This window comes from Lagopus muta, chromosome 5, assembly GCF_023343835.1.
Source record: "Lagopus muta isolate bLagMut1 chromosome 5, bLagMut1 primary, whole genome shotgun sequence".
Lineage (NCBI taxonomy): Eukaryota > Metazoa > Chordata > Aves > Galliformes > Phasianidae > Lagopus > Lagopus muta.
In genome coordinates this window covers 22,544,147-22,562,715 of record NC_064437.1, presented here as the reverse complement: position 1 = coordinate 22,562,715, position 18,569 = coordinate 22,544,147, and the positions used below count along the sequence as shown (strand labels likewise).

The following is an 18,569-nucleotide window of genomic DNA, read 5'->3' as shown; positions in this document are numbered from 1 at the left end:
TCTATAGAGCAGATGATGGCTTTCCAAGTTTATTCCAAAGAATCACGGCCTCAGGTTAATCTCAGAAGTCAAGAATGCCATCACTACTGTATCTTCTTGTCTGGCACAAAGGTGATAAGGAGTCACTTATCTTTTGAAAAAAGCTGAAAAACATCGCATAGACAGCGGAAAACCACCTGTTCTGAAGTGGTTTCCTTTTGCCAGCCCCTGGGGAGAGCAGCTGCAGATGCTCCGGTGGCGACAACTGCTTCAGGTGTTTCTGAGCGTTGAGCACCATGGCTCAGACCACAAAACAGAAAGGAGAGAGACAGAGGCCTTACAGTTTTAGGATTAATCCTGGAACAAATAGGTTTGTGCAGGTTGGGCTTTCTGCATCACTCCTAGAGCCGTTTGATAATAAGCAGATCTCACCAGCACCCTCATCTGCTGAGAGGTCTAAAACAATGAGTCATTTGTTCTAAAACCTCACTGCACATATCCTTAGAATTCTTGGCACATCTTACATTTAGGACAGTACTGAACCTTTTGTTATTTTCACTGGAATGTGAACATGAGAGATTTTTTTTGTGAAGATGAAGGCACTACAGTCTAAACTCCACGATCACATTGAGAGAGAAAATGGACTTACACACTTTGTTCTTCCTCTCACTGAAGTCTACTGACCTGAAGAAGTACAAGATTTGCACCCTCATTTCATAGCACAGCTGCTAGTCACATAGAGATGTGTTCTCTCGCTCGATTCTATCTTTTCTTCTCCTTTCTTACCAGCTCCTTTTCTTGTTTCAGTCACCTGCTACTCACTACCTAACATCCAGAAACCTTCAGCACACTGTCATGTTCTTGAGGTTCTAAAGCAGTGATGACATGAGGTAAAGGCTAATCTGAAAGATCTCTTTAGCACTACTGTCAGAAGCACTTCACAGAAAGAAGAGAATGAGAAGCAAGGGTTTACTATGGCTTCAAGTTGCACCAGAGGAGGTTCAGATTAACTATTAAGTAAAAATTATTCTCCAAAAGAGCGGTGGTACATTGGCACAGGCTGCTCAGGAGGTGATAGAGTCATCATCCCTGGAGGTGTTCAAGAGCTGAGGAGTTGTGGCACTGAGGAAAGTGGTCAGTGGGCACAGCGGGGCTGAGTTGGACTAGATGATCTTAGAGGTCTTTTCCAACCTTCATGATCCTCTCTCCCCTCTCATAAATAAATATATTTATGTTATTTGCTTCCTTGTCTTAGCCTTAGCTCTCACTTGATTTCTTTAAAATGCAAGAAGCGACTACATCATTGAGTAAAGTCTTGTGGTTTGGCTTCGGAAACAAAAATCCCTATTGAGATTCTTACAGATTGTGAGTGCACTCCTTTATGAATGCAAGATAAAGCACAGAAGTTAAGCAAAAAGGAAACAGGTGCGAGTCTGCGCCAGTGAAAGCGAGAAAGTAAAATTCACGGAAATGATATTTGCAGAAATAGCAAAATATACTGAAAATTTGCCTGCTTCTGAACTGAGCCCATTAACAGGTATGACAGGTAAATAGCATCCTCATTCAGTAATGTCATAGCACACTTTGTAAACTCCATGTTTCACGTGTCATAATGCTTTGAAGTCTGTGATAGTCCCCCGGGGTTCTGAGATCATATTTTTCCTATTGTTTTGCTCTGACTGGAAACCACAGGGAGTCCTGGGCTCTGTCATCCTGCAGCTCCCTAATATTTGGAATGTTCCATAGCAACATACATTGAGATTAAGCCAGATAGCCAGATGACAAGTGAAAGTGGTGCTGGTTATTCAAGGAGCGCAAGAGGTATCAAAAAGGAAAAGGTTAGCTTACAAAACACAGGTCTTGCTGCAGTAGAAGGCAAAAGCAATTAAAAAAATAAAGAGAATAATACACAAATGATATTCTGGACTTCAAATGATGCAAGCAAGGGATATTCTGTTAAAGGCTGATTTGAAGGAAACATGAGAGTACAGTAAGGATGTATTAAGCATTCTTCAATCCTCACCATAGCTTTCTGCTCAGTATATTCTGCTTAAACTATCCTCGATGGTCAAAGATAGGGATGTCATAGCAAGATGAATCATAGAATATTCCACATTGGAATGGACCCATAAGGATCATCAAGTACAGCTCCACTGCTGATGGCAGCCACTGCAGGAAACCCACTCCTGTTGCAGACATGGGCTTCAAATTAAACTGTTTTTCCCCAGTATCACTTATTAACCTTCATTTTGAAATAAACAGCAGCATTTGTATATATGAAGGGGAATCTGCCAGATTGACAATCGTAAGGAAAATGTAACCAAGCAAAATCATTCTAAGTTAATTAAAAATTATCAAATGAGAAAGAATCCATGAAAAAAAAAATTTATCAACAATAGTTGTCTGAAAGAATAAGTGGTGTGTCATGGCACTTTACTAGTAGACCATAACCATAACACAGGAAAGTTCCTGCCTTTTTTCTCTGTTAGGAGAAAATGTCATCACTGATTCTCGGCTAGTTATCCATGTTATTCTGCTGCACATGGAAGCTGCTATCTATTACTAGCTCAGCAAATAACTTGCTTATGTGCTAAACTGTCACCTTTACTTATTTTGGCCCTAGGTCCCAACCCTTATTACAAGAAGTCCATGGTGCCTTTGTTCTACATGCTTTTGCCTTTAAACAGAACAGCAAAAAAAGGTCCCCATAGTAAATTTCATATTTCATTCCTCCTTCTGGAAAACAGCAATAAGAGAAAGGAAGGGAAAAGCAAGAAAAGGAAATAAAAATCTCTGCACTGATGGGAGTCTCTCTTCATAATTGAGGGGGAGGTTTTAAGGCAACCTGTATAGCTGCACTGACTTTAATTCAAAGCATGCTGTTACCTGACTTGACTTCTTCTTGAATTAAATAGGTTGAGGGTTATCCTGCAGTTTTCAAAATGCATTAGCATTTCAAATGCATTAATGAATGTGAAATGTTAGGAGCTCATAGGTGACAATCACCTTCTATTTCCTTCCCTTATTGGGGATATTCCTGTAGTAGCAGAGTTTATGGGAAAACTACAGGATGTAATCACAACCCACATGGTTCTACATAAATCACATCACTCTACACCAACTATAACATTGCTCTTTCATCTTGCTGCTACACCATCTCCGGGTTTGGTGCTTCTGACTATCACTGAGCACAGCATGTTCCAACACTTTGTGTTGAAGATGACAACCTACTCACAAATGAAAGACAAGAATAAACCGTGTTTGAGAAGACCTGAAAGCTTAAAGCTGCTTTAATTTATACCTGGTGACACACATAGAAGGATCTACAGATGTTCCTTAACAGCTATGTTTTCACCAAACCTGTCAGAAACATTGTGATGTTGGTATATATTGTGTATGTAAAGAACAGAACAATTCTACTCTTACATAGAAAAGAATATTTGAGATAAAGTTATATACACATGCAGATCCACATATTTATCCAAACGTCTTATGCTTGTAAGGCAGAAAATACAGTGAAAAGAGAAAGATTCAGGGGTTTTCCCTTCCTTTTACACCGTCCAAGCAGTGCCAACCCAATAGAGAAGCCATCTTTACATGGGAGCTGTGATCCTGTGGTTTCCAGGTGCCACATCTCAGGCTGAGGTAAGGAGATCACATATTATTCTTTCACGATTGCTTTCAGAGCAGCACAGAAAAGCCCAGCAGTTAGCAGCAAAGCTATTTTACTGTCATGAAACTTGGTGAGTTTCGTTTTCCGCTGCTCTTATGAAACCATCCCTGCTCATTCGGTTGCTTTTGCTCACACACTGAATTTCCTTCTGTTTTTGTCTTCAAATTCACTGAAAATTAAAAGGAAATGGCCATACATATTAAAACTCACCTGGTTTTCAGTACAGCACCACTGATATGCACATCATACAGTAAATGGGGAATTCCAGGCTGCCAACATACAGACCATACTGCAGAAATGAGCACGGTTTTCTTAATCTTTCTATGGACTATCACACAAACTATGCTGAAGAAATGAGTTTTCCCCACTGGTGGGACATGGCAATTCCTCTGTGATTCAATAATCACAGGTTAGGAAAATCCATCTTAAGGGTGTGACTACCCTTCTTTGAGCAAAGATTGTATTTGGTAGATAGAACAGCCAACACCTTCTGGGACCAGACACTCAGATGATCCTTGAAAAACTGCATAGTGGTTTTGAATGACAAAGGCCCACCATTCTGTGCTCTATAACTTAGAAGGAACCCATCCTCATGAGAATATTTTTTTTTATAAGAGTGTGAAAGTTGAGCTTGTGTTAATGCATCAGTTCAACTAGAAAATTGATAATGCTAACTATAAAACAGACCCCTGAAAGTGTTTGTAATTTTACAAAAACTCTTTGTCAGCATAACTCCACCTAATTCTTTGGTGTTATTATTCCTGTTCCAAAACACCTAAGCCAGAGTTTTAGGTTGTTATCCATATCCAATAAAAAAATCTGCCATTTTAAAAATGAAAGATCCAAAACCTTAACTCTGGTTAGAACAGAAAAAAAGCATCCGATTTTCCTCTGTTACTACTGACGTGAAACTTAAGATCACTAATTTCAAAAGCTAAATGGGCCTTGTGTTCACATCTCCTTTCTTCGTTCCCAGAGTACACTCAGCAAATTCTGCTTCACACCTCCCCACCTCAGGCCCTCTTCTCACATTTTTTGCTTAGTAGCTTACACAAGAAACACAGCACTGCACTTCAGTACACCAATGTGCAAGCACATAAAAAATGCGAGGTAGGCAATGAGAAATGTGAGCGTTTCCCAGATAAGTGCTTGCTGAACACATTTCCTGCACTGCTGAGCAGCAGACACAGGAAGCATCACCACCAGCAGCTAAAACTCACTGTGCAATTTTTTTTTTTCTTCTTCAATCCAGGTGTCAGTCAGCAGAGCTGAGAACCAAAAGTCCCCTGACTTCAAAGAAATAAAACAGTTAATTTATTCCTGATGGAAAGCCCCAGAATGAAAAGGATCTGATTTCTGATAAATTGTATAAGCTTATTACAGTCTACGGTATGAGAAATGTGCTTCAGTAGAATGCAGAAATAACTCATATACAATCCCTTGCACTGACTCTACTATATAAACAGAATTGGTAACACTAACAACATCTGTCATAAAATATTTTTAATATTTCTCTGTAGAGAGGAAATGGCATAGAAAAAAAGTAACTTTGTAAAAACAATGTGCCCAAGGAGGTTGTGGATGCCCCATCATCCTGAAAGCATTCAAGGCCAGGCTGGATGTGGCTCTGGGCAGCCTGGTCTGGTGGTCAGTGAACCTGCACACGGCTGGGGGGTTGAAACTAGATGATCATTGTTGTCCTTTTCAACCCAGCCCATTCAATGATTCTATGCATATTCACCATTTAAAAAAAAAATTTTTTTTTTTTTGAGGGCTTCCAATAATTACTGGTGACTCACAGCAGCCACATGAGGTAGCCAGAGAAACTGCTAACATGGTTGGAGTCACAAAGGCTGGCAGCCCAGAGCCTACTGTAAACTTTCAGGGGTTGACAGGTTTTCCCCTTGTGCATCTCAATCTCTTTACACCACATGTAAATGCATTCAGGAATGGAGGCAGTGGATGAACAGTATTTAACCTCCATCTGATGAACAGTGTTTAACCTCCAGAGTGATTTCATGAGCTCCTGACAGGTCACTCCTTCACTATCAAGATGAGAATCTATCAGATTCTCTGCAGAAGCTGAGTGGACCCCTGGAAAAATCCTCAAGAGCACTCCACTGGTAATTCAGCAGAAACAAAGCATGTGCTTTGTGTTGTCCACAGAATAAATGTAATGGAACTTTTTCTAGTGGAAGATATTTAATTGAATTTGAATGTGTGTCATTCCGTGCTGCAAATTGGTACTGTGCTTCAAATGTTTTTCAAATATTCAAGTCTTCCTGCATTTTCAGTGCTGGTTACACCTTTCTGATTGCAAAAATAAAATTCCTATTCAATTAATTAGGAGTAAAAATTAACAAGGAATACCATAAAAGTTCAAGCCAAATAGATATATCTCAAAAAAATCCAAATAATTCTGTCACATCAATCCAAAACCAACACTGAGACCATTAAATGCACATGCAAGATTTTAATGTGTGTCTTCAGGGCTACATCCTTGAAAGCATTCACTTGTAGCAAATTACACCTAGAAGAAAATTCATAAGGGATGCTATCACTCCATTATGGACCAGTTAATTATAGGAGACAATAAATTTAATAACCCACAATATTACCCCTACCACTCAATAGCGGACTCTCCGCCTTTTGTAAAATGAACACCATTTCCTCTTCACATAGAAGCTAGTTTCTATTTCCTTTAAGTGTCTCTTCTGCTTAAGAGATGGATTATCAGTATTTCATCTCAATAGGTCATGTAATAGACAGTAGCGTTTCAAAGAAATCACTTGTTTTCATTGCTAAGCTAAAGCTCAGCTGGCGGATGGATATTCTCTACCAAAAAAAAAGAGTACCTGGTAAACATAATTCAAACCCTGCACAATACCACTGTTAGATGGATGCAAATGAAAAGAATATTACTCCTTATTTGCCCAAGAGAATGTTTGTTGCACAAAGATGTACAGTGCCCTTGCAGTAGCACATGATCATCCCTTCCTAGGAGGTCTGAAACAACACCTGTGACATGCATCGATATTTTTAACATGTCCCCTAAGTAAAGATAGTAACTTCATTTCAGATGGGCAGTAGGCATTCCTTGTTGGCAATAAAGTGTCAACAGTCCTGCATTGCTAATAGATAAAAACAACCAAACCAGCCTACTCTAAGTAGTCCCTCTTCTTAGACCCAGAACCTGGCTGCTCACTTACTCATAGCTGCTCGTAACTGAAAGTTCAAGCTTTATCCCCTTCTCCTTTGAATCTTGATCTCTAGCAACTACCTAGTCCAACTATTGAGAGCAGGAGTAGCTTCATAGTTGGATCAGGTTGCTCATGGCTTTGCCTGCTTTGAGCATTTCCAGGTGTGCAGACTACCTGAAACCAGGTTCAACTACCAGAAACCTGCTCCGCTGTTTCATTCTCGCTGTGAAATTTTCCCAGAAAGAAATCAGTGAAAGAAATCAGATCAGCCTAGATCTAGCATCACTATAACCCTCCCAGTAATTCACTGAAGACAGCTGCTACCTGAAGACACTCAGTTCCCCCAGCCTCGTTGTTCATACTAGGCATAAAAACAAACACAAAACTGATACCATCTTTTCAGCCCCGTTCAGAGAGAGGAAGAGCAGTTAGCAAATAAGTCTGTGTGTGTGAAGGTCAGTGTTTACCTGATAGCATGAAGATAAATGTTTCCTGCAGTACAGCCTATGCAGATGCATTTATGTCACTAATAGCATTCAGAGGATCAGCTGCTGCCTGTGGTCAAACCAGCCTGATGCAGACAGGCTGTCCTGCGTGTGTGTTGGCTTCCTGAGACCTCTGTACCGCAGTCCATTATGAAACTGTAAATAAGTGAGCAACTTCTCTGTTGCCATGACCATATGTAGCCTGACACAAATAATCCATGAGCTATTTATGGAGAATCAACGTTATAAGCATTATTTTTAAAAAGTCTTTGAAACTGTCCAGAAAAGCAAAACATTGAAATGTCCAGGGATGAGATGAAGTACTTACACCTCTAAAGTCCAGACAAATAAACAAAGGCAAGTTCTCTCTTTTCAAGGTAACAATTCACCTTGCTTTGTATTCATGGTGTGTTCTTCACAAGGGAATTCAAGTATATATATGGAGAAAGAATGGATGCCTCCCTCAGATGCATTATAATGATCAGACCGCCTTTGAAACAACAGTTCTGTACCTTAAATTCATCTTTATACTACTATGAATCACCAAAAATTACAGAAGCTTTCTTGAAATACATCAGTGAGCTTACAAATAATCTCTCTCTTCTCTCCTTTAAAACTATTTACTATCAAAATTGTTTAACATTCCCACAGCACGTGTGGCTAAACAAATCACATGCCTCTATTTAACATAGCAATCTTTTGTTGCTCTTTGGAGAGCAACTGGTACAGAGTTGTTGGAGTGGGTCCAGAGGAGGTCATAAAGATGCTCAGAGGGCTGGAGCATCTCTCCTATGAAGAAAGACTGAGGGAGTTGGGCTTGTTTAGCTTGGAGAAGAGAAGGTTCATTGTAGCGTTCCAGTACTTGGAGGGAACTTACAAGCAGGAGGGAGAGCAACTTCTTATGCAGGTAGGTAGTGATAGGAAAAGGGGAATGGGTTTAAACTGAAAGAGGGGAGGTTTAGTTTAGATGTTAGGAGGGTGGTGAGGGGCTGGTACCCACAGCCCAGAGAAATTTTGGGTGCTCCATCCCTGGGAGCATTAAGGCCAAGCTTGATGGGCTCCTTAGTAGTCAGTTCTAGTAGTTGACTACCCTGCCCACAGAAGGGAATTGGAACTAGATGATCTTTAAGGTCCCTTTCAACCCAAGCTTTCCTGTGATAATATGATAATGACACACTTTTGTTACGTATAGAACATTGATATTGGTGTATCTTAGAGTACACAGTTCTTGTTTGACTCACAAAAAGCAAACAATTCTAATACACACGTGGTGTATCAGACACATAAGGGGTGAGTTTTCAAGATTAAACTGCAATATTTGGGGCCCATTAGATGAGCTCAAGAAGAAACGCTGATTTGAATTCACTAAGAAAAGACAAGAATTCAAAGTTCTAGAGGGAATATTTGGGGTTTATGGTATCACGGACGCACAAAACAAACCTAAAGTAAATCAGTCTCATCCGGTTTAACCCCAACCACGAGACACTGCTGTCTGTTTTCTTTCTCAAAAGACTCACGTCACCGCGCTCTGAAAAAAGGGAACTTCCACAGTTTGTGGTGAGGCTACATGATAAACAGATCTGTTCACACCAACTAGTGGGGCTGCCTGCGTCAATAAAAGGCGGCAGCAGGCAGCAAACTGACATTTGGTGCTTGGAGGATTATCGCTGCAAGAGGCGCTTCTCTTCAAAGTTCAGTAAAATGCCAGGATTATTTTTTTCCCATAACAACATGACTGAATTAAATGGAAAGGAGGACTGCAAGCTCACAGAAGGCAAAATCCGTAAAAAGAAGCAAAAGGCTTTGTAAGTATATATATCTTAGTATAAACCTCAATGTATTAAAAAGGAAAATAATACTAAGTCTTGAGATAAAGAATTTGCGCCTTTTTTGGGCTGAAGGACCATAAAGCCCTCCCAAAGGCCAGGACTATAGCACTGCTACAAGCACTTTGAGCTAATACTCAGCTCTTTCATTTAGGTTCATGAGATTTTGGAGACACCAGGAGTCTCTTAGTCTTTCAAAAATAACTACATGGATATGCAACTTTCCAGACGTCAGTCATAGGATGGAGCTGTTTGCCTTTAAGTTTTAAGAAATTCACTTAGAGTAGAAATGCATCTACAACTTCAATGGATTACAAATGTCTATTCATTGTTTCCAGTGGTGCAGATCTCAAGAACTATTTGAAGTGCATGGTACCACATCTCGAATCTGGAATGAAGTCTTCTAACTCTAGGAATGTCATGTAAGTACAAAAAAAAAAAAAAAAAAAAAAAAAAAAGAAAGAAAAATTTAAACATATATCTACAGTTAGATTACTAAATAGTCAAACTTTTTTTTTTTAAATTAAATAATTTCTATCCTACTTGTACACCAGCAAATTACTTCTAATATACCAATAGTGCCTCAGACTTTCTAAAAGAGGTGAATGTTAGGAAGCAGAAACTATTCATGGAATTAGGAGCTCTTTCTTATGTTTTCATCAAATGGTGTGGGAGTAGACACCTTGCTTAAATCTCTTTTATTCAGAGACATATTGTACTCTTTCTGTAACAGTTTACAAGGAAGGATGCTTCACACACAAGAAAATAACAGAGGAATTACAAGCCTCATTTCAAAGATATGGAAAAAGTAGCAAGGAGAAAAATTATTTGCTAATAGTCACAGTAAAAACTCATCTCTCTGGGAACAGAAATCAGGATAACCATTAAACCCCTGTGTTTCCATTTTTCTGGTTATTTTTCTCAGTGAGGGCTCCCACATCTGCGCTGAGAAAGCCATAAGTTTAATAAATACACGGTTAATAAATACATTTCTGGAATAGAATAATAAAACCTGTCTCCTTTAAACACACAAAAGAAAACATGTGGTTTCTTGCCTAAAACCTTTTCCTTCATTTGTCAAATCAGGCTTTCTGCAGAGGAAGTAATACAGTGGTCCCAGTCTTTGGAAAAGCTCCTGGCCAGCCAAAGTAAGTATATTACTTCAGTATTAATTGTTCTTGTTCTGAAGAATCATTATTATTATTATTAATCTAAAGTTCACCAAATATGCAAAGCTGTAGAGTTGTGCAAACACTGACAGAGAACGGACTGTTAGCTTTTAGTTATTCTCAGCTCTCAGCTACTATGTTCTGATTTCCTTCTAAGGTTTTGTGTTCCCCTACATCCCCATTTCCTACTCCTAGTAGAGTAAATAAACCCTTGCAGGCCCAGAACAATGTTTTTTTGACCAGTTTTCAGCCTGCATACAACACCAATTCAATTTGGAATTTTGTTTTTAGCTGTACCCTAGGTGAGTTCATTTAAGGAAGGCTAGAATCCAGGGCTGTAATTTGGTAGCCCTGTTCTAGATCTACAAGCTCCTAGACGTCATTATATAACTCCTATCACCCTTGAAACTGGAATATTTGCAAAATGTAAAAGAAGGAAAGAACAGAGCTTCCCATCAACATTTTATACTCAAGATTTCAACAGAACTCCTGCTATGAACTCTTTACTTCACCATCCCCAGACACAAATATCATGCTCTATGTATTTATGTTGTGCAGGTGGTCAAGGTGTCTTTCGGGAGTTCCTGAAGTCAGAGTTCAGTGAGGAGAACATTGAGTTCTGGCTGGCCTGTGAAGATTACAAGAAAACCAAGGCTGATCACTTACATGGCAAAGCAGAGAGGATTTATGAGGAGTTTGTTCAGTCAGATGCTATTAAACAGGTAAGTTCAAAGTTACCTGTATAGTTCCATTACAGGGATATTGAAAAAAATCAGAAGATAGTAGCATCCTCTCACTGAGATGTGCGTATATTCATTCAGTTAGACACGAAGATCAAGCCACATGTTTTTCAGCTGTGATACTGTAAGACCTCACAATCACAGCCACACGATGCAGGCAGTGCTGCAGTGCTAGCAACAGCTCAGCAGCAGCGCCAGTGGCTCAGCACATGATGCTGAGTCAGCCCAGTTTGAATTACTGCTGGTGCTTAGAGTCAGACACCTGAAAGTAGGCTTTGAGAATAGGAATACTATGGATTGTTACAGTCCTTTCAAATATGGAGGCATGCTAGACAATTAAAAGTTGTGTATATCAATTGCATACCTAACTGGAGATTCGTCCTACACAAGATTTCTCCTATTGTTTTAACTTGAGGTTTAACTAAAGGTTGTTTTACTACTTTCTCTACTGTTTAGTTAGGAATTTATTTACTGTCAATACCAACTTACAGATAAAGAATACATTTCTAATGTACAACCAATGATTGTTTTTCCCCTTCCAGATCAATATTGACCATCAGATGAGGGAAGCAACAGCCAAAAGGGCTCAAGACCCAACTCACACAAGTTTTGATGAAGCCCAGAGAACTGTCTACATCCTCATGGAAAGGGATTCATATCCCAGATTCTTGAAATCCAAAACCTACCTGAACCTTCTGAATCAGCTGCAGACCAACAACTCAAAATAATGTATTTGAGATAAGAAAGAGTCAAGTAGACTCTGTGTCAAATATTCTGTGAGCACATTCTTCAGGGCGGTTGGATCTCAGCAAAGAGAACGCCTGCCTTGGGACGTGGTAGGAGAGGGATGCAAACAGCTCTGTGGGCAAGAAGATGCAGGACGAGAGCTAACAAGTCTGTTACAAGCATGAAGGCAACATGTGGTGAAAATCCTCTCCTTACTTACAACATGGAATTGAGACAGGATATGGATGCTATTTATCACTTGAACTCTACTGTGAATGCTGAACCAAGGGTTAGAAACCCAAAGAACTGCTGATGGGAAAAGATTATAAAGGTTCAGAAGAAGAATAAGGATGACTGACAATTTTGTATGTAACAAGACAAGGCTCAGATGAGACTTTGCAATGGCTTTTTGAAATCTGTGAAGTGTTAATAAGCGTTAGCTCCATGATAATACTGTGTGATGTAAATATATTAGGTATTGACTCATCTTAAAATTGATATATTCTAAGTTATATAAGCTGTACTTTTATTATGTTTGTGCTCAACAAACACATGTAGCACCTTTTCTGTACATTTTCTGTTTAATTTATTGCAAACTTTTCAATTAAATCTACTGAAAAAATATAGAAGTTTCCTATCTCTTTTTCATACTCCCCCAGCTGCCGGCACCCGAGTCAAATCTCAAATATAGAAATCATCTCACCTCTGCCCTCACAGTTAATCCAGCACAGCAGATCAATCACACTTGCTTACGTAGAGAGGCAGTAACTGATGAGACTCACCAGCATTCACATTACTTGTGGTATTAGCACTACTTAACAGCAAACAATGAGCATTTAATTTCACTGCAAATGTTGTATTAAGCTTACCCATATGCAATGTTATGAGTAGTCTGTACTGTCGTGGGATTAATGAAAGAGAAGTTGCAGTTATACACCAAATATGTAAGTACAAGTTTAGTAGTGCCTGCGTCTGAAATGATTAAGATCTTGTAACATTAGAGTTCATAATGAAAATAAATGCGAGCATCCCCTGGTCTTGATGAGCTACTGTCATGAGAGACAGCTGTCATGTGGCTGGCAACACAGGACTTGATCTCCCTGGAGATTCTCACTTTTCCAAAAATAACATGAGGTTAGTCAGGCACAGTGAGCTATTCTATATCAAATAGAGCAGCTGCAAACCCACAGACATCAGCTCCTGGGGGCTTGCTGCCACCCCTCAGGGACTTCTGGGCTTCCAGGGGAGGAAAAAACAGCTCTTCCGGACACAGCACAGCTGTATGGCAGCTGCTGTCACCATCACCTCACCATCACAGCCTCGTGGCTGCTGTGCAGCACATCCTTCCACTTCTAACGCTGATACCAAAAAACAGCTCTGCCTCCCGCACCAGAGTATCCTCACGTTTGTCCTAACATGCTTTCCACGTACCAAGTGATCACATAGTTTAAAAGCCACGAAAGATAAGACTACCTGCACTCTTTGTGCTTAGGGAACTGGGTCTCATCTGCACTGGTTACTTCCTCAAAGCAGCAGCTATCTACATCCACAGCTCACGTCACAGGACGTCATCACAGCACTACAAGTGCTCCCCACAAAGCCTGCTAAATACGAGACATCAGCTGTCTTCACAACTGACACTACATTTGAAGTGATGCCATTCTTCTGAACTTAAACCTCTTGAACTCATATAGACTCAACTCTAATTTATACCCCAAAGCTGCAGTTTCACAATTTTGCTGTGATTTCACCAAACATCTGTATGACCCTTCTGACCAAAATCATATATAGCATGGCGAGGTAGGGCTGTTATTTTCCAATGACTTGTTGATGCCAGGGAAGAGTGTCAGAAGCTGTCTTTGTCTGGGAAGACTGCAGGATGGAGTCACAGTGGGTATAACATTTCCATCTCAATGTAATCCCCAGAGCTGGGTACAACCATCTTGAGAAGGCAGGCCCTGGAGATGTGTCATGGGTTTGAGTTTCACAGCAGACGCTGTTCACTCCAATAGAGGGCTGGCACTGCCCACACCTCTTCTGCAATAAGATTATATGAGAACTACACAGATCAGCTGCCTAGGTTCTTACCTCCAGAGACATCTCAGCCTTCTCCAGGGGCCCTAGCAGCACAACTGAGTTTTGTCACAGAGTAACAGCGCAGCAGAATCCCAGAGCTGTCTCTAGGATGGTGTCATAAGCCCAGCATTATAGTCCTGTTGCTATAGCAGGGACATACAAAGCTGGTTGTTTAAACACGGTCCAAGCATTCAACAGAGATTTACTGCGCTGTCCATAGCCACCCATTTAATAAAGAGAAGCAGTTATAAGTGATGGTTCAATGGTACAGCTAAAACAATGTACAAAGCATTCTAAGACACTTCATTGACATGCTTTTAAACACCCAAGAGTTATTGCAGGTTTTTCTGCAACATTTCTTTCAAAATGCAGTGCTCATTTTGCAATTAATTCTTCCCTTGAAACACTGCCTAAACTGAGTTCTGTGGGGCTCAGAAATGCAATAGAACACACACACCGAAGGGATTAAAGACTGCTTTTTGTGATACTTGGTTCACTTACAAGGCACATGTACTCTATCAAGTTCATCCATGATTTCTTACTCATCTCCTCCTCCCAACCCTGCTGATCAACAGCCCCAGGGCCACAGATGGGCGTCACAGCTGTGGGCTGAGCCCTGCAGAATGTGGCAGACTCTCCCAAAATAGTCGGTGTTACACAGCCATCATTCGTGAGCACAGGCTCCAGCTGCTCCCTAGTAAATTAGGCAGGCAGCTGTGGGGGAACTGTCCTCTTTTTAAACATATGCTAGACTGCATTAATTATTGGATACCTGCTAAAAATTCCCAGAATCACTCTGTGCAAAAGTGAATTGAATTTTTGCATGCCTGAAGGCTCAGTCAGGCACGAACAACAAAACACTTAATGTGTCAAACAGCTTAGCTGATTTATTTTTATTTTTGCTTTAGCTTCTCCTTGTTCGGAAAAAAAAAAAAAAAAAAAAAAGTAAAAGAAAGGAAACTTGGAGTTTTGTCCACAGACTCTAAGAAAAACCATTTATTCAGATTGCTGATCAGATACAGATCAGCACAGGAAAATGGGATTCAGTGCAGGGAGAAGCTTTATGATTTGACAGCAGTGACTCAGACTTTGCTCTCTGAGTTCCCTTCCACTGCTGATGGAAACTTTTTCATTGTTTGCCAGTGTTTCAGTAGAAAAATCATTGTGCCATCTTAAGGCACACTTTTGAGGTGAGTCAACTTCTCACTGCTGCAAAGAGTTCTCATTATAGAAGGACTCAAGAGGCCAAGTTTGCCGAGTCTGAATTTGGAAGCCTGACTTTAGTCTCTCATCTTTCCAAACTAGTGAAAATATATTCCCTGAAACAGATATTTTATTATCACAGAATTGAAAATATGGTATAACACTGTATTAAGACTCTCATGTGAAATGAAAGGACATCTATATCAAACCTGTTGTTGGAGGCATACTGCACATGATAGCAGGAAGGAAATTAAAGGCGATGCCAAGCTCAGATGGTGAAGAACACCACAAATTCGTCACCTCAGACTCCTAAATGCCATCTGTCTGTGCCCACATTCTCAAGTAACGGGCTTTCCAGATGTCATTGTCTCCTTTGTGGCTGTGAAATGGGTCTGACAAGCAAAGACCAGATGACAATAGGTGGAAAAACTAGATGTTTTCATCTTCCATTCACAGACATGGGTTAATTATCTTGGAGTGTAATCTCTATGAGCGAAGCTCTGTGAAAGGAAGCTTTTATTCATTAGACACGAGCAGAAACTGCAAAACAAATTCTTGCTTACTATTTGTTGGATGATTTAAATTTCTCATGTATGCTCAGAAACAAAGTCAGTTTTAAGATTGTCCCCTGGTTTGTTCAGACAATTACAGCTCAAAAGGTCTTAGTCTCAAAGATTTAAGACCTACCAAGCATGGATATGCGTATTTTAGAAATAAACTTAGCTCCCACTCTTCCAAACAGCACCAGAAAGCAGTTGACAGATCCCAAAGATCACCAGTACTAAAACTGCACTGAGCACTTGCCTTCGGTTTCTTCAAGCAGCCTAAGCACCACACAACCCCAAAGCATTAACCTGAGCTGTGATGGTGGCCAGCTTTCATACGGCCTCTTTTCCTAATAAAATTAGTAATGACTTCCATATGAAATGAAAAAATGTAAACTTTCCAGCAATGCTTTAGACTTGTGTGCAGAGGGAAACAAAGCAAATCAGCCACTCCAAGTCTGTTACACAGCCAAAGCACTTAAATGACGTTACAACTGCCTACAAATCTGACATCTCTGGAAATGAGAGTCACAGGTTTTTATTTACGTTATCGAATTACTGCATTCTGTAATTAAAAGACAATCTTTAAAAATAAAACAGAATAAACATGCTGTGCTAATTACTCATAAGCACGAGTTTTGTACTTCTCACTTCCAGACTTATGGAAAAATCTGTACTGTATTTACTGTATGGACCATCAACTGTAAAAGTCAGGATAGGTTTAGATATACAGAAGGGAGACTTGCTATTGAACAGAATTTGACCAGCAATGAGGTCAAGCTATGCAATGCATTTATTCACGCCAGTCTGAAGAAACAGTGAGCATAGAACACATGAACAGAACTCAATGGCCAGCTGGGAGCTGTTGTGCTGGGATGAACAAAGGGGATTAGGAGACCCAGGGTAACAAGTTAAAGTTCTGACCAGCTTGAAGCACATAGCAATCAGTTAATTGACACTGAAAACAAACTACAATAATTCTCTTAATGAGGACATAGCCACTGAGAATGAATGCCTTCAAAATGAATCCATTCACATGATGCCCATGTAAGTAGCTTTGCACACTGCTGAGATGTGCGAACTCACTAACAGGAGCCTGACAGAGGGCTGTAGGGGCACAGCACCCACTTCTCTGCAGCCTGATTGAATGGGAGGGCTGAATGTTCTTGTTCAAAGCATTACAAGCACCCAGTCACATGATTTCCTCCTCACTTGCAGAATGTCATGCTCACACAATGACATCATGGCTTTTAGGAAGAAAAAGGGAAGAGAAAGCTTATAGCATATGATAGAGAGAAGGTTTTCAGAACTTCTATCTAGACTTTTCAGCAATATTCCAGACTGTTTTCACTAATTAGATGTTTAAGTTCACAGAGATCAGTGACAACTTAAGATTTATCCAACTCTATGGGCAAAACCCAAAGCAGTCATAAGTATGGAAACAATTTCCATTCTTCAAGTTAGCAAACACTCATAAGCCATGCCCACTTTTATCTACAAGCAGAGTATATTTTCACCACCCATTTAATAGCAGACAATTGGTCATTGTGGTGTGCTGCAGGGGTCTGTTGCCCTGGGAACGGACATTTGTTGCATGCTGAACCTTTCTTGAGGTTATTTCCAAATATATAGCAAGAAAGTTCCCAACAAAGGAACCACGTCTGGATGGGGCTGGTCACAATGCCAATATTAAGCTAAAAAGCAAGGCTTTTGATCCATTTTTCTTTTATATACTAAGTGCACTCAATGAAGAGTATGATAGGACACAGATCAGAGCATCTACTTTTTGTGCTCCTCAAGGGAAAACAAAGGCCTCTTAGTGTCTTTTCTTCAGTGCGAGCCTAAACCAACTGGCACACCTTCAGTGCTCCTATTTACTTGCCCTTGTAAGACAGAGCCTCAAGGATGTGAATACAAGGCAAGCCCAAGCAAGCAGTGTTCCTGCATTCATGAGTGCCATTGTGTGGGTGTACTGCAGGAGAAAGAAGAGGGTAAGTGGCAATGTACAAGCAATGGAGTGTGTGGGTGGATGGAAAGAGCGGGTACAATACAGAGAATGAGGCAGACAGGACTTCCAAGTTCACTGGTGTGAAACAGGTTCAGGTAGGCGAGGTGCTTAATGAACAGAGGAGCATTAAAATAGAAACACAAACTGGAAAGACTGACTGTAAGAGCAAAAGAAGAATAAAGAGAAAGCATGGGGATTAATAAGGATGCTATTTATGAGTGAACACGGGAAAGAACAGAAAGAAATATAAAGCTTTGAGCAAGAATTTCTCTGGAAGCATTATCCTTGCTGACAAGAAAAGAATTGCAGTAAAACAGTCATCAAGTATCAGATAGTTTAGACAATATATTTAATACTTGGAAAAAAAAAAAACTGGCCACAATAAGTGACAAGTTAAACAGCTTTGGCTTGATAGTAATTTCTCTCTCCATCTTTAGCTTTTCTGTTTCCTTCACTTTGCTTTCTTCCTCTAAAGCATGTCCAGCTTAACTACTGAATGAACCAGGTAGTATTGGCTCCTCCACAGCACGTTCTTACAACACCACAGTTCTGCCCTAAGGATGCAATCTAAGGATTCAAATGAACAAGGCTGTATCAGAAGACACGTTAGACAGCCTGTCCAACAAATGCCTCAGCAAATTGCTTGTCTCCCTCTCTCTCCTGGCTGGATAAGAAATCCCTTTCAGGCTACATAAGATCATTCACTACAATCAGAGGGTTTCCCCAGAGCCTGCAGAAACCTACATCCATCTTCATGAGATCTGTTTGAACTGATTACTTGCATCTTCTCCTTCAGAGTGATGTCAGATGACATCTAGTGGAATATCCATGTAATAAGAGGGAAGGCATAACACAGGCTTGATCAGGCAACCTGTCATTGAAGCATGTTGTGGTTTTCTTGTACTTTGCAAAAGATGTTTGATCACAGTGTCACTAATT

The 18,569-nt window shown here is 40.2% G+C and overlaps 1 protein-coding gene across 1 annotated transcript; it reads left to right on the top strand.

The window, feature by feature from the left end:
• Positions 1 to 8,925: 8,925 nt before the first annotated feature.
• On the top strand, positions 8,926 to 12,430 carry RGS1 (regulator of G protein signaling 1). Its single transcript, XM_048946891.1, has 5 exons — positions 8,926 to 9,142; positions 9,502 to 9,585; positions 10,250 to 10,311; positions 10,891 to 11,054; positions 11,615 to 12,430. The coding sequence occupies exons 1-5, from the start codon at positions 9,039 to 9,041 to the stop codon at positions 11,798 to 11,800; spliced, it is 600 nt and encodes a 199-aa protein (XP_048802848.1). The 5' UTR covers positions 8,926 to 9,038; the 3' UTR covers positions 11,801 to 12,430.
• The last annotated feature ends 6,139 nt before the right edge of the window (positions 12,431 to 18,569 follow it).